At 34.4% G+C, this 17368-nt stretch overlaps 1 protein-coding gene across 2 annotated transcripts in view; it reads left to right on the top strand.

Moving 5' to 3' along the window:
• KDM7A (lysine demethylase 7A) overlaps positions 1-17368 on the top strand; it is a 63441-nt gene that overhangs the window by 25590 nt on the left and 20483 nt on the right. For both annotated transcript variants that reach the window (XM_075755300.1, XM_075755293.1), the window contains exons 2-9: positions 3149-3234; positions 8042-8159; positions 9030-9190; positions 11087-11228; positions 11515-11701; positions 12373-12535; positions 16055-16142; positions 16871-16977. In XM_075755300.1, coding sequence (XP_075611415.1) covers positions 3149-3234; positions 8042-8159; positions 9030-9190; positions 11087-11228; positions 11515-11701; positions 12373-12535; positions 16055-16142; positions 16871-16977 — 1052 coding nt within the window. The remainder of the gene's footprint in view (positions 1-3148; positions 3235-8041; positions 8160-9029; positions 9191-11086; positions 11229-11514; positions 11702-12372; positions 12536-16054; positions 16143-16870; positions 16978-17368) is intronic.

Here is a 17368-nt window from a genome sequence, read left to right as displayed (position 1 = left end):
TAGTCGTCTTCTGATTGTTTTTGATTTACACTTGCTCTGTTTTCATAGCTACAAATACAACACCAAATGGAAAGTTGAGACTTCATCAAAAACATTCACCTTTTAGTGAGACTTAAGTCTGGAGAATTAATTCCTCAAACTTTGAGTAGCAAAGGATTTCTTCATTTGCCAGGGATGAGCATGTTCTTGTATGTGAAAAAACTCAGTGCTTCCCCAGTTCTTCTACTACCTCTTCCTGACCTTGCCTTGACACTGGACACCTTAGGGAAGTTATGAAAGTCTGACCGCTCAGAGACTGATGTCATGGAGTCTTATTTTTAACTAAATTTCTCTACCTTGCTACTGATTCTAGAATCATTTCAAGTAAAATTGGGCCTATTTAGGTCTTCCACCTTCATGAACAGAATTAAAGATGTATTTTTGCATAGTCTCCTACCATTGTTTTTATTATTGTTATTGTATTTTATTTTTTATTTTGTAATACTGTAAACTTTTCACCATTCCTGAAGATTAGTCTACAGCCTCCCTGCAGGAGATGAGCAATTCAGAAACTAGGTAATATATACTAATGACATTTCAACCCAAATGGATGGTGAGGTGAAGGGTAATGATGATATTTCATTCAGGAAAAACATCAGTGGATTGGGAGTGTTACTGTATTTGAGTATGTTAATGCTTTCCAGGCTCTCTGCTACCTCTTGGTGACCTTGCTTTGATGCTTGAGGTCTGAAGTTGCACTTACCACAGTAATTGATTGCTTGCTAGTAGCCAGAATGATTAATGTCAGATTCATCTGTGTATGTTGGAGAAAGGGACTCAGGAAAGTGACTTGTAATGGTGCTGTATGTGATTGATATGCTCTGTGGCATCCTTGGCAATGCGTGGTCTTGCAGGTGCTGGCACCTCATTTGCCCTTTGCATCAGTCAGGTATTGACTACTAGATTCACTTCCAGTATTTCCCAGTTAGTGTTTTGCCTTTCCAGTTAGTTCTGAGTTTAGAGCATAAATAGTAGACCAAAAATGTTTGCTTTCTTTATTAAATGGCTATTCCAGCTATTCTAATACCATTCCAGCATCTGCTGCTCTCTCTGTACACAAAGCCCCATGTGCCTTTGTGGAAGGTTATAGAATTAATCAAGTCAGAGAAAGTATTTAGTACTTAACAGAATTTCTGCTTTATTTTCAGGGTATCTGTAACATTCTATAAGAGACAATAAAATCAACATTCTTAAACAGAATATGACAAACAGTTGTTAAATATTTACTATACTTTGATACAAAATTCTTACTGTTAGCAAGGTAATCTGATTGGGGTCATGATGAATGTATCAGAGAAACACCAAGAAAAAGGAAAGGGAGAAAGTGAAGTTTTCCTGTGGAGCACTGTGTTTCATTGAATAATTGTGCAAACTTGATCAAGATACAGTCCAACGTAAATATCTTTAACTGTTCAAAAATCAGAAATTTAGCTAAAATAATAGGATGTGTAAAACTAGCCTTCTCATTTAGGGCTTTTAGAGTGTACATTTTTAAAACAGTTTTCTTATAATACATAGGATTATGAGTCACTCATCTATTTTGTAAAAAGAGAGAGAACACAAGCAGAAGGAAATGGGACATGCATTTTTAAAGACTGCTCCTGCCTTCCTTTTTGTTTATATGTCAGCTGAATTTTCATGTAACAACAATTCCTGTAGTTGTGGTCTTAAAACAGATACTTTTCAGGAATTGCGATGAACTGTAGCAGCTGAGTTTTGCATTTAGATTTTAAAATAGTATATATATAAAAAAGCTATATAATTTCTAAATTTCATGTGGTATGTAGTGAATGGAGAAGAAGAAGAACCAGCTGAATCTGTTCACAGAGAATTCAGAATGGTGTACTTCTCACTGATAGTTATATGGGAGATGCTCTTCAGTTTCGGATTTGATTTGCTCAATGGTGCGCTTTGAATGCTAGACCATTTAGTATATTGTTTTGGCAGCACGTACTGACACTCACTGGAGCGTGTCAGCAGTTTTGGCACTAGGCTGCTAGGGAAAAGACTTCGTGTAGCTGTATCATTTCAAAGCTTCAGTGTTTAAGCTGTCATTACACTTTTGATATGAAACGGGTTACCTGAATGGAGTACTGTTCAGGTTCTCATGTTACTAGAATGCATTGAATATAAATACCTAATTTTGGTGTAATTGTTCAGTGTTGTAGTCTTGCTTCTGTATTATCAAGTCAGCAATTTTCTAAGTGTCAATGAACTTTTGAGAGAAAGAACTCTGCCAGGATTCAGATTCTACCAGCAAGTAGGGATTAATTTTATTTTTTTTTCTTGAGAACTTTGTGCAAAAGCACATCTTCTCCAATTAACCTCTAGTCTTTCAACTTCTAAGAAAATGCACTTCATTTTGACTTTAGAATTGTGGTATTTAGATATACAGCAGTGTAGATGCTTTGTCATGACTGTTATAAAGATCTTCAACTTTAATCCTACTTCTACTGTTTTACTGGGGAAAAAATGTGTACCAGGAGAACATTACATCTCTCAAGTGCACTTTGAAATACTTGTTGCTATTTTAAAACAAAAACACTTCTACAAAATGATTTGTGTTGTCACTGTGTAACTTACATAGCTAGTACTAGTAGTGTGAAGATTTCAGGAAGAATATGAGAATATTCTTTGATTTGTCTTGGTGGACAGGAGTCAGTTAAGTGTTTTTTGCAGAAAATAAAAAACAAGATCCAAGATACTTTCTACACATTGTCAGCAAATAGACTTCAGATTTTTTTTTTTTTTTAAATTGTATAAGGAAAATCGCTTGAATGATTTTGCATAAACTGTTTCCTGTAATTAGGATCAAAGCTTTTTGGGGGGTTGAGGGGTAGTGGTGTTTATTGTGGACTCATTTTTTAAAGAAACTTGATTCTTGTTCCCCTTTTATGATTTCTTTTTTTAAATGGCATTCTCTGTTCAGTGATGAGCAAATTATTACTCAGAATTTATGTGGCAACTCAGTAGTTGAGATAATTTGGTATCTCATTACAATTTTGTAGACTAAGCATGTTCTGGTAAAAACTTAAGATTTAATTATTTTTTAGCTTGAAAAATAAATCTTGCATGCATTCTCATTAACATTTTAAAAATATTATTCCAGCTGCGTTGGGGTAGAGGAACACCATGCTGTTGACATTGATCTATACCATTGTCCCAACTGTGCAATTCTCCATGGACCTTCTTTAAGTAAGTATGGGTTATTCAAATTTTATTTTACGCTTTCAGTCTGTTTTGTCTCCATGTACAATTCAAAAAGACTATTCAGAAGAACATTCAAGATGAGTTTGATTATTTAGAAGGTACTGATTCTGCATGACTAACTCTTGAGCTGATAAAAAACCCCACAAACCAAACAAACCATCCTGAAAGGTTCCTTGACCTGGAGATGCAGATGGAATAAAATATAAGCCATTGCTATAGATTAGGGAAATCAAAGTGCACAGAACTAGAAGAAAACAATCTGAACTTGACAGAGAGTGAGAGAATGAAAATTACGAAGTCGTTGTTGGGGTTTTTTGGGGTTTTTTGTTTTGTTTTGGTTGGGTTTTTTTGCTTTGTTTTGTTTTTTAAAAAAAAGGAAATCCAAAAGAAGGCTTAAGGTTCCTATAGTTTAATCATCAAAATTCTAATACCCAGGAAAGGAACTTTGAGAAAATGTAGGAGTTAGCTGTCTTACCTTCTTTCTTTTCTTGATGATTGTAGGCTATATGCCACAACAGTCCAGTGAAATCTGAGGATATATAATGGGTAATATGTGGGTAGGGGTTTTCTTTTTTTCTTTTTTTTTTTTTTCTTTTTCTATTTATGTCCTTGAGAGTTACACAGCTCTGAATTTCAGGTTTCTGATTTATAAACAAGTTTCCACCAAGGTCCTCATGCAATTTTATGAGTTGCCAGAAGAGTCTGTGAAACAGAGCACCAAGAGTCACCTCTTCTTTGGTTCTCCTTTCAGTAGATAAATTTGCTGTAGAGATCTGCAGTGGAAAGATAGCATAGTTTTTGTCTTTCTGTAACTTTTGAAAGGATATTGCAATATCCAACTCCCTAGTTTTTTCCCCCATGAGTTCTGTTCTCAAAAGGAAACAATGTAAAAATTAATTTCACCTTTCCAACAATGAATTAAGTTCCTGTGTTCAGACCTGAAAAATGTTTATATGCGCCGTGTGTCTTTAACCTCAAAGCACTAAGTCACGGTCATTTGTGTTTTCTAATGTGTTTGCTTTTTTCCTTGAAGACCACATAATGATTTATAATCAGCAGTGACTTAAGAACTAGAATCTTTTCAAGGGTAAATTTACTTTATGATTTAGAAATAAGTTTAAAACCACTGCACCCTCAGTGGTAGTCTTGTGGAGTATGAACAAAGTGATAAAGCACCGCTTATTGATGTAATTAATATGTATTGCATGATATGTATCTTGTATAGTATGTGAGCTCAGGGGTAGCTACTTTTAGGTTTTTAGGCTAAAAGGTAAGATAAATGCTATTTTACATGCTTGTAGTTTTTAGTATTACACTTGTCATTTTCAATTAAAAAACCTCATATCTTTCTTATAAATCAGAATACAAATAACAGCTATTTCTTTTGCCACCTTTCTGCTTGGTTCTTCTGTGGAAGAGGAGGAGGAGGAGAAGGGGGATCATACCAGACTTTCAAAATAATAAACTAGTAAATTTGAAACTTCTTTTCTTGATTTGGGAGAACTAGTATTCTTCACCATGATGCCTGTGAACAACTTTTCTTGTAATGCAGAGGCTGCTAACTAATGGCAAGCTCTGTCTCACCTGCAGCAATTTGACAGTGAGATAAGAGTGATGTTTGTGTTGAAAGTCTTTTTGAAAAGACAAGAATCTGTAGTAAAAATTGTCCTTATTACTTCATATTGCCTCAAGAAGATCATCTAGATGTAGTCGAAGCTTCAGACACATCACTTAACAACCCAAGCAGAGGTGATATATTGAAATATGTCTTCACCTGGAATTTTATTAATTGTTCTCAGCTAAGCTGTCAGAATCAAATCTATGATAGTTTGTGGTTTGGGCTCTACTAACTTTAGTATTTAGAGAGACTGATAATGTCTCATGACTTCAAGTGTTGCAGCAATGCTCCAGAGTGCTTCAATTATATGAAATTATGTATGTAAGTAAAAAAAGCATTTTTATTTACAGCTTTGTATTCTAAAATCCCTTTGTCTAAAGGAGTTTTGAAAGAGACAAAAATTCAGCTGTTTGATTTAAGAGGGCTAGTATATCTGTGATTTCAGCAGACACTTGTGTATATAATCCCATCTAATCAAATGATACAGTGCAAAAATTCACTAAAAATATGCAAGAAACACATACTTCATACTATCAAATGGATGGTTACTTTCTGCATCCTACAAAATTAATTATGTGAAAGCTCCAATAATGAAAAAAAAAGCTACTGCATAGTTAGATGTAAACATAAATTAACCAATGAATTTCTTCTTGTATTTCAAACAAAAATAAGTCATCTTCTTGATTTGGAAGAGAAACAATTTTACAAGACCTTTAGTAAGCAGCTGTGCATGTAAAATGCTAAATAATTAATCCTAAAATCCCAAACAATTAAAAAAAAAGAGTGATTTTAAAAAATAGTAATACACTATGGATTTTTCCTAGCTTTTTTGGTTTAGAGTCTTCATATTACATTTTGTTATTTTCAAAGTTTTCTCAGTGATCCTTAAGGCTGAAAATGCTCTGTTTGTATGCATTCTGGGAGCCAGTTCTGTCACCAGACTCTAGAATCCAGAGCTTTAAGAGAGCATGAGGTGCAGTGCAGTAAATGGTAACAGGACTGTTTGTCAGGACATTACTTTATTAATCTGGTTTTACTTCTCAAATTCTGTAAATACCTTCCCACTTGTTGGGTTTGGGTTTTTTTGTGGTTTTTTGGGGGGGGGGGGTTGACTGTGGTAGTAATGCCAGTGTTTGGTTTGAGCTGACAATATGAGATGATATACCAGGTTTTAGAAGTGGTGTTGTATGTATGCTCCTTAAAATTTTTCAGTCTTTCTATGCGAACATCTCTCTTGCCTTTTTGGTCACTCGGTATAACCTTGAGGACCACTTCCAAGACTTGGGGCCTCATTGTACAGATGTACACCCCTTTATGGGTCGGTCCCCTTTTGAAGTCTCGCATGCAGCCTTTGAGGCAAACAGACTGGTAGTGTGGGAAGACAGGGAACAGTGTTTGCCTAAAGTAGGTACAGTTATTGGCCTGTTGTTTTGAGTGTATAAGGAATGTAATTTGAAAATAGCTTTCTGCTTATTTTTCATGAAAACTTCCAGCACACTCCTTTGCTTTTCTCAACCCCCCTGCAACTGTCTAGTGTACTTTTGGTGTTGTCACAGTGGGTTGTGCCTCAGTTTTCAGGAACAGCAAGGGTGAGCACTAGTTCCTTCCACTGGTTTGGAGCGATTGGGAGGGGAAGGTGTTATATGTGCATTTCAACTTATGTACGGTTTTTTTCTTTGTTTAAATTTGAGCATGAGGATCAATTCAGTGAAATTATTTTTCTTGCAAGTGTTATTGTAATATCTTAAGGGGTTATAAAAACTCAAAAATTAAGATACACATAAGTGGAAAAAGTTTTCATTACTGTTTTCTGTTCTTCAGTGTTCTCTTACTTATGGAAGGATGATGTACATTGCCAAGTACTAAGTGAAAGAATAACTTTCATTTCTGATTTTTAAGTGTTGGAAAGTCAGATTTTTAAAAGTTGGTTCTGTACTATAAAATCTCTTAAGCAGCTGTATCATCTTACAATTTTAATGAACTGTTGTAACAGCAGTGAATTTATGAGAAACTACTCTGTTGCAAATTAGTATTAGCCACTAATTTCTTGTATTATTATTTATGACTGAGAAAATAGCTTTGAAAACTTAATAAACCTGACTGTATTATTTATGAAGTTTTAGTGTATTTGGATAGTTGGCTCATTAAGCAGGCTCTTCGGCACTGGTTTTCAGGTTAGTGAATAGCTATAAATGTCAGTTTATTCTCTTAAATGTCTTCTAAAGGGTGTATTTTGTCACATCTGTAGGAAACAGCTTATCAATAGGAGTAATTACCTCATGTAATGACTATAAGATGTCAGTTATTCCTATATAATCCACTGTTTTTTCTAGACTATTTTTTCTTCTTAGAAACTACTTTTTTCCCTCTTAAATCCTTAGCTTCCTGTTACTGTTAGCTGTGTTTTCAGTATTGCTAGCACTTTTTTAGATTTTGAGTGCATCGTGACTTTAGTAAACTTAAGAATGAGCTCTTCCATAAAGTTCAAATTCATATTATTACTGTTTAGCCAGGTGTCATATTTGCATTGCAGGCTGTTTTGTATGCACCTGTAAAACACCATTTGTGTTGACAAGTAGCAGTAGCTTTTCCTTATTCTGTGTTACCTCAGTAGATATAACTAAATTTCTGCTTAATACTAGTGGTTTAATTTATAGATCTGGTCTCAGTAAATCTTCTTGGGGCAGTCTTCCAGTAGCAGCTATCTAATGCTGTAGAGCAGAGTTTGGCTTTTTTAGGAAAAACTGAAACGCAACCTAAAAATTACAGTACCCTTAGTATGTTTCTTACTGTTGTAAATGATGTTAGTGGGTCAGTAGAAAGGTAGCAAGTTCACCACTGTTGGAGTTTTGTTCCCAGATGATGAGATGGCAGTCCTGTTGGGAATTTAATAGGGCTTCTCAGCCTGTTGAATGTTTGAGGACGAGAGATAGAGGTTTATTTGAATAGACAGAAAGTGCTTCAAAGTGCATTTTGCTAACAAACAGATAGATTATACAATACAATAAGAACAGATACAATACAATAAGAACAAACAGATAGATGATACAAAACAATAAGGTTTGTTAATCATAGTAATGTGATTGAGGCATGTCTGGCTCATATGTGGGATCACTGCTAATCTGAGCCATCTGATTTAACTAATTCAAAGTTTAATCCTTTTGAAACTTGTAGTGAAGAAGAGGAGGAACTGGCACAGACATGACTACACAGAGTTGGATGATGGTTCCAAACCGGTGCAGGCTGGAACACGGACCTTCGTTAAACAGCTGCGGGCTCGCTCTTTCCCAAGGTACAGAAGCTTACTTACACATTTTAAAAAAAAAAGATAAATGTTGTCAGCTTGAGTGTGTTCTAGGGCAGGCGACTAACTTTGCTTCAGAAAAAGAAGGTCGAGGATGACTTCCTTGTCCTTTAGAGTCCCCCCAGCCTCATCCCTGTTTCAGATGGATATGGTTGGACTTAAAATCTCAAAGGTCTTTTCCAACCAAAATGATTCTATGATTCTATGACTTGCCTTTTCACCCAGTAGCTTCCCACAGGGTGGTGTGGGGGGCTTTTGAGTTTTTGGAGTTTTGTTTGTTTTTGTGGGGGCAGTAGCATGAGTGGTTAGTTTTTGTTTTTCTTTTCTTGTGCCTGAACTGTCAGAATATTGTCTGTCAGTTCCTCTAGTCCAGGAATAATGCTCAGTTTCATTCTAAATAACATAGAACACTTACATGAGCTGCTAGTCTATCCATTCACACGTGCTTTAGAAGGAAGTGGAGAAACATTGTTGTACTTTGATCCTGAGCTGTCTGTGACTGGCTATCTCACTGAAACATAATGACTTACAATTCTTTAAAGGAGTTTGTTGTTGTTGTTACCAAAATGTACTTTAAAGCCTTCTCTGAGAATTCCTTTTCCCCGTCCTCTTAAATTACTGTTCAGTCATATAGAAAGATTGAGTTCCCAGCTTATACATGACAGTAAACCTTTCCTCGCTGGTTTAGGTTGTTTTCTTTGTCTTATTGTTAAATGCTTAATATAATAGTACTGGGTCCACTTTTGGATTCAGATGTAGCCATTCCCATCTGTCCTCCCCCAAACTGTGACGTAATTTTTTTTCAGTACTGCTTGGAGGATGCTTTTCTGCTAATATTTCATTATTTTTTTCCACCAGTGCTGATGAAGTCATTCTGAAAATGCATGGAAGCCAGTTGACACAAAGATACTTGGAGAAACATGGATTTGATGTTCCCATTATGGTTCCTAAATTAGATGGTCTGGGGCTCAGACTTCCTCCGCCAACTTTCTCCGTTTTAGATGTGGAACGCTATGTAGGTAAGAGTCACTCTGGAGTACTTACAAATGATCCTGTCTGTAAATTAAAATAAATACTTACATGATTATAAGAGCTTCCAGGGTGTTAAGTATATATTCTAAATTGAAGACTAGCAGAGAGAAAAATTAAAGCTACAGGTTTGGATTTTTTTTCTTTCTCTTTTGTTTGTTTGTGTGGTAGATATGTGATAGGACTACATCCTTATTTTTAAACTTTCAAACATGTTAATTTTGGTGCAAGCTGAATGTGGAATGCTGGGGGTTTTTTCTGCTACATGTTGTAAACCAATAAAGTATAGTGACTTTTAGATTGTTCTCTTTGTGGGAATTGAATGAATCACTCTTATGATCAATGAAGTTTAATCATTGGTTAGGATATTGCAAAACTTAATGTTCTGGGCTCACTAAATTGGCATTTCTGAATTAAATCTTTCTTCCTGGAAAATTTCCTACCTTGGCTTCCTTTGGCAGGAGAGCTCAATCTTCCCAAGGACCATTTCTTTCTTACCAGGTCTTTTGGCAGTCTGTAATTGTTTCAATCTCATATAAGCGTGCAGTACAGAGAAATAGAGACTGAGCCAATTGCAGCATGACATTTCCTGTCACATATAGTACAGTTTAGAAGTCTGTATATGGCCTTGTCTGTGTTCTTGTGATAATCTAATACAATGATGTGTGTTGAAACTAGGTGTTCTGTCTATCGGCATTTTACAATGGCACCAGAATACAGGAATTACCTAGTATATGGAATGTTGTTACCATTGCGATGATTATAAACAATAATGTGTTCTGCTTTACAGTGTGATTATAATTTTGATACTTCTGAATCTTTTCTTTTGGAATACTGCCTCTTCTGATTCAGCGAGAAACTTGATCTTCTCATTCTCTCATACATATATTTTGACCTGTCAGGTTCTCCAGTTTAGGGAAAAAATTGGAATGCCACAGATTTACCTTTCTATTATTGAAATTAAAAATTAGAAAACTGAATAAATACTGTTCCAACTGGACTTTATCAAGATGATACTAACTTACAAATTTAAAGTAATTATGTTTATTATGTACATCTAGATACATTCCAGCTTCCAAAATTAACTGTCAAGTTTGACTATTGTATAACTAAATGGACATAAACCAATTACTGTTACAACGTTGTTGTTAGTCCTTTCTTTTGGGTAAGGATTGCTTCTTGCTTGTCTAGTTCTACAGATGTATCACTTTAAAACATGGAATGTGTAACCCAGTCCTTGCGGTGTTCAGAAATGAAGCACACTCATGACAATTATTCAATGAAATTACGGTGTGCTTAAAAGTTATGCATGTATATAAGGAGGGTGGGCTTTTTAATGTTTGTGAAGGAGTACCTGCATAGTTTTCAGTGTTAATAACCTGCCAATTATGACACAAATTTAGTTCATTTTGCTAAGAATTACAGGCTGTGAGCAGTAGGATTTATTATTTGTAAAGAATTCTCAGTGGTCCTTGTGTTAAATATTGAAGTGCTATGGTGATTAATAGGAAGAGTGAGGAATACATCTGCCTTGCTAACTTTCTTTACACTAGTCTTTCCAATTGCAGCCACAAACTTTTTTTTTAACCAGTTGCAGTCATTCTATACTGCTCTTTTTCTTTTTGGTTAACCATAGGAAAGAGGATTTATTTTTAGAGTGTTTTCAGTTCTGTCCTTAACTGATTATAGTAATTAAAGTTAAACCTAATAAAAAGTTGGTTTATGCTGATCTGTCTCTGTTCCAAGAGAATACTGATAGTAGTGAAGTTTTTCTGCAGAAATGTTTTGCTAAAGGCTGGAAAAAAGTTAAATTTCTCTTAAATACCTTAATTGGCTGGTTTTATCTGTGATAGGTTTTAAATAGGTTGTCATCCTATTTTTCACAGGTGGCGACAAAGTGATAGATGTGATAGATGTAGCAAGACAAGCAGACAGTAAAATGAAGCTCCATAATTATATTAAATATTTCACAAATCCTGAGCGACCAAAAGTATTGAATGTGATCAGCCTGGAATTCTCGGACACAAAGTGAGTATTGACTTAAATTCTTTGAATGTAGGAAGTGGGTTTCACTAAGTTGAACACTATGTGTAGTAATATAATTTCTGTTGTGGGAAAGATAGGAGGCTGTGTATTTTATGTGGACAGCTACTGTGATGTAATGCAGGTATAAAACCTTTTTTATTAATTCATAAGTAATAACTTCATAGGAAACAAAAACAAAAACAAAAAAATTTAAAGCTGCCATTTAAAAAGAGGCGTGCTTACTCTTGATTATATTTACGGTTCTTTTTTGTTTGTTTGTTTTTAAAAGGATGTCTGAATTAGTGGAAGTACCGGATATTGCCAGAAAACTTTCATGGGTGGAAAATTATTGGCCAGATGATTCTGTCTTCCCTAAGCCTTTTGTTCAGAAGTATTGTTTGATGGGTGTCCAGGACAGCTACACCGATTTTCATATTGATTTCGGAGGAACATCAGTTTGGTACCATGTTCTCTGGGTATGAAGGCTTCTTGATTTATGACTATGTGAAAGAAATTTTATTCAGTGTGCAATCTTCTGCCATGGCATCATCACCTGTATGAAATTTTGTGCTTAAAAAGCCTGGGGAGAAGCTTGAAAGTGAATTGCTGATTGTTGGTATTGCATTTTTATGCTTTTATTTTAGCGTGCTGTTGGTGACTTCTAGACTGTAATTGGTTGATCATTTCAGTAGATCGGTAGGTGATATAGTAAGGTTTTAGTATGAAAAAAATTAATAGAATGAAAATCATTGATATGCTCAACTTTTTATTCTTCTCACAAACTTTGACGATGTGTACATCCCAGAAGAGGCAAAGTGGCTTCATCTTATGTTTTCTTATTTGGCATTTGTGCACATATCCATAAATTGTTTATAAAAGCTTGAATTTTTTTATACTCCAATGAAAAGTTTTGGTTGGTTTGTTTGCTGCTTTTACATCACAAGACACCAACTGGTTAGTGTACTACTCACTAAGCTTTTGGTGGATTACAGTTGTGAGCACTGGGGCTAGGAAACCCTAACATTCCATAGTGCAAGTATGGAATACTTGCTGTTTAGATCAATCTGTTACTTCATTAGGAATGACTCGGAGATTGTAGTGAGCCTCCAGAACATTCATTTATTTATTTCATATTTTCGTTTAATAGGGTGAGAAGATATTCTATTTGATCAAGCCCACTGATGAAAATTTGGCTCTATATGAGTCTTGGAGTTCATCTGTCACCCAGAGTGAAGTATATTTTGGGGACAAGGTTGACAAATGTTACAAATGTGTTGTGAAGCAAGGACACACTTTATTTGTTCCAACAGGTAAGATTTTACCCTTATTACTTGGACTTAGTATGTCGGATTAAACTTAGCATGTTTAATCACCAGGAATTAAGGGTATCCTAAAATGGTTGCATTATCAACATTTGGTTTCTCCTGAAATTTTGGATAAGAGAGAATAATAAAAAATTTAGAAATTTAGATTTTCAAAACAAGTAATTAGCTTTTTAGATATCTTACAGTAATAACAGTTATCAGGGAAAGAGAGTGTTTGTTACCCAGTTATAAGACAACAAAGTAAAACTTAATTTGGATATCAGGGAAATAGTTCCAATTCATAGAACATACATTGTTCTCCATTTGTTAGATATCTAGACTGAATTCTTATCTTAATTTTATAATACAATCTTGATTTTATAGCTTTTGAATATTGTAAGACCTACTAGGCAAAATTATTACAGAAACATCACATAAACTTCTTGTAAGCTGTAGGCTAGAGGATTAAAAAAAAAAAAAAGTTGGATGGGTGGTTTTGGGGTTTTTTGCGGGGGGAGAGTGTGGTGGGGTTTTTTTCTATTTTTTGTTTTCTGTCAGCAGGAAATCTAAACTGTGGTGGAGCCTGTGGAGACTCTCTGAATCTAAATGAAAGTGTCCCTAAATAAAATTGAAGAATATATAATTGAATTAATGTGTTAATTCCTTTTATTAAAAATAAAAAGATATTTGTAGATATAGTTTATGAAACTCTAGAGTTCATAAATTCATTTCAGCATCTTCCTTTAAAAATGATGCAGAGGCATGTTTTTTTCTGATTTTCTTTAATAACATTTCTTGTAGCTGTCACCCAATAGCATCTGATAAATTACAGGACATTTCTAAGAAATGAGAAACACCAAAACAATTAAACTTCTTTATTTAAAATAACACAGAAAAATCCTCCAAACAAAACACCTCACCCCCACCCCCCAAACTCCCAAATACTATAAACTTAGTTTTTAATAAAATAAATTTGCCATTGATTGCCATTATCAATCAATTTTTCCAATAAAGTGAGCACTAGTTAATTTCTTGTATTTTCACTTATCCAGCCCATCCATATAAATACTTTTTATTATTTTATTATTAAAGATTTATACTGCGTACTATCTTCCCTTTTTGGGGGGAGGAAGCTTTAAATACATGGAGAAGGAAAATGGTGGATGATTCTACTTCTGGATTAATATGCTCAGTACCGTATTCTATCATGGACTTCCTAGAGATACGACCTTATGTTTCTCATAGCTTAGTTCTGTACCTATGAGGCTTAGTGTTTACTCTTCTAGTTCATGGCATGTACAGAATAAATAATATATAAAATAATACATAAATAATATACAAAATAATATATACACCATATTCTTGAAAAATAATATACAAAATAATATAAAAATAATATTCTTGAACACCCTGAGCTTTTTAATACCATGTATTTTTGGCAAGAGATTACATTAATTTTCCATTTATCTAGGGATAAGGTCATACACCTATGAACAAAGAACACAGAACTACAGAATTAAGAACTTTATTGTGACCCACAGATCTTTGAAAATAGTTACTGCTTCCCAAGTAATCAGCTGAACCCGAGCTCTCACTATAGTATGGCCAAAAAGTGTCATAAATGATAATTTCTGATGTATCTGTATATCTGTGTGTATATACACATAAAATTACACTTTTTAATGTAAATGTGTGTATACACATATACATATATATTCATACACATACAATGGAGTATAGTGTAAGAACCAATAAATTAAACTAGGGTTCAAGACAGGTGTTTAAAAAATGGGAAATTCTGTAAGACTGATTAAAGGCTTTAAAAAACCCGTGATCTCTACTGAAAACCACATTTGCTCTTTCTGCCTGCACTGATGCTAGTGGATGTCATAATTATTTTATAATCTCTGAAATATGTTCAAAGTAGACTTTTGATTTAAAATTAATCTTGCATGTAGATGAACAGCACCTACTGGGAGGCTCTTGAGAGTTATATAAATATTATTCAAGATATTCTGTGTGGTCTACACCAAATTTTCTTGCCTTGTTACATAGACCTTGATCAAAACTAAAGCATAAAAATAGGAAGTAGGAATGTAAAAAAATTAAATCCTTTAGTTGAAACAGGTATGCCATAAAAATCCTTAGTGTTGATGCAACAATGACGAAGCCTTGTTGTCTGGGAAGATGTGTATTTTAAAGATTGAAGTACATATACTACTTGGAGAGTCAGAGGTATTCATCTGCTATGATGATAAGAATGAAAAATTGAAACCATGTTAACAAACATAAAATGCAACTGGTAATACAAGACAATCTTCATTGCACTGCACTTCTCCAAGAACAGAAGTAAAACTGAACAATGTATAATATCAATTAAAACATACCCATTAGGTTGCATGTGGTGTTGTATTCTACATTATCTCATACACTATTTTGCAACTTCCTTCCCAGGCTACATAATAGGCATGTTGCTTAGTCAGCGTAGTTGCTAGATTTCAGGTCTTTTTACAACTAGAACTGCTGGTTCTTAACTGAGTTAGCGCATGGATTTAATGGTAGTTTGCAATATATAGTTGCTTGTCATTTGGTGTGATCTTGCGTCAAGCTGGGGAGCTTCCTGTGTTTGTACATCTTGCCTACACTCAGTCAAACCATGAAGTAATCTGCAAATGTATGGCCAACTCATCTCTTGTCAAAAGATCTTCTGTATGCATGCAAAATCAGAAGAAAAATCTTGAAAGAAGAAACTCTATTTGTAGTTTATTTACATTAAAGCTGCACAGTATAAGTTTTAAAGGTAACAATTTTTAATCAGGAAGCTAGTATCATATGGTTTTTTGTGTACTTGAAATTATCCAGTAGTAATCATCAAGATTGATAGCATAATGTTGATCATGCATTGCCATGTTGAATAGCAGAGTTCATGAGAACAATATCTCAATTGTGTGACAAATTTATATAGTCAGAGTGCCTAGACTGGGCTTTAAACTGATCGTAATTTCACTGGAATTAGTATGACTGGATTTAGAATAATTAATGGAACTACTTCTGAATTCCTATTTGAGAAACTTCAGTATTGCTAAATGGCTTTTTCATGTTGTGCTAACAGCACAGTTACTGTAAGCAACATGTAAATGTTGAAAGGAAGATAATTTCTATATTATTTTTATGACTTTATCTTTTGTTCTGTGTATTTTTCCTCTCCTTGCTTGTTTTTGTTGATTGGAGGGAAAACTTTTGGGAATTTTTATTTGAAAAAAATCACTGGTGGTCTTGCATTCCCCCCCCCCCCCCCCCGCCCCAGTGAAAAATGTCTTAATCTTAACTCGTTCAGGAAATTACAGTTCCGAAACACTGTAATTTACAATTTGTTAAAATTTAGATTACTTGTTCTTAGCACAGAATACAAATTTGTTTGCTTTTTTTGTTTCCAGGTACAGCATTTTTGCTTACATATGTATTTAAAAACAGTCTTAGAATAATTTTTATGTATGTATTAAGTTTTGGAATCTGTCATTTCAGGCTGGATTCACGCTGTCCTCACATCTCAGGATTGTATGGCTTTTGGAGGGAACTTTTTGCACAACCTCAATATTGGCATGCAGCTCAGGTTAGTCTCAGCTCTTCCTATATACCTGTTCCTCAGTAAGTAGGATATTCTTTTAATAGATACTTTTCTTCATGCTCTTAACCAGGATCAAATCGGTACAGGCTCTCAAACAGACAATAGTGGCATTTTCAGTTAGAATGTATCAAGCACATACTCTTATTTCACTTCTGCAAAGTTTGTTTCAAAAGCAAAATGAAGGGTATGCAAGAATTTAAGTGATAAAAGAGAAAAAAAAAGAAAAACTCTACTTTGGAGCTTAGTATAAGTGAGTAAAACGAAACTGAGCAAGCCCAGGTGTGCGACACTGAGTTGAAATGAACGTCCTCAAGTCAGCATTGCTCTAAGGGCAGCTGTATTTAGTTTTTGTCCAAGATGTGGAGCTGTCTTCTAAACATATTGTTTTTATTTATTACAGTGGAATCCTGATAAAATTCCATCTGTTAAAAGATCACACATTGGGTTTGTATCCTAGTTTTATGAAGTCCAACTTTATTCTTAGAAGTGCCGCAGTCAAACTTGATAAGGTCAGAGCCTGGATGAGACCAGAGTTCAATCTTGTCTGTGGTCTTGTTGGGATTTAACTATGTGGTACTTGACTTCTTTTATTTATCATGGCCATGGTTATTTTATTTTATTTTGGACATTGTGTCTATTTGAATGATTACATAGTTGAATAACAAATTCGATAATTAAAACATTCATGTTTTGTAATATTTCTGTTTATTCAGGTGTTACGAAATGGAGAAGAGGCTAAAAACCCCGGATCTTTTCAAATTTCCTTTCTTTGAAGCCATCTGTTGGTTTGTGGCCAAAAACTTACTGGAAACATTGAAAGGTAATCCTTGTTTTGTTTTAAGAGATATGCATGTATCTGCTTTTATTTTTATTTTCTCTTCATTGATAATGGAGAAAATTACACTGCTGTTGTGTGAACAGAGGAAACTTTTAAAGTCCAGTTTTCCAGCTTAATTTTTTTTTCTTAAAGTCACACTATTTTTTTAAACCAGATTTTAGTGAATGCTGCACTGTGACAGTTTTGTATCCAACAGTTATTGGTTTTAGTAAATGATCTTTCTGAAAACCACTTCAGTGATTAAAGGTTTCTAGGGTAACGTGCTGTGCAGAAATCTTAGTGCACTTGGTGATGTGTGCAACTAGCACTTTGTATCATGCTGCTGGAACCTTTGAACTATTTTATTATTGTTTTTCATCCAATGCTGATGATG

The sequence above is a fragment of the Balearica regulorum genome, chromosome 1 (genome assembly GCF_011004875.1).
Source record: "Balearica regulorum gibbericeps isolate bBalReg1 chromosome 1, bBalReg1.pri, whole genome shotgun sequence".
Classification (NCBI taxonomy): domain Eukaryota; kingdom Metazoa; phylum Chordata; class Aves; order Gruiformes; family Gruidae; genus Balearica; species Balearica regulorum.
Note: the sequence above shows the minus strand (reverse complement) of the source record. Positions and strands in the feature narration are given on the sequence as shown.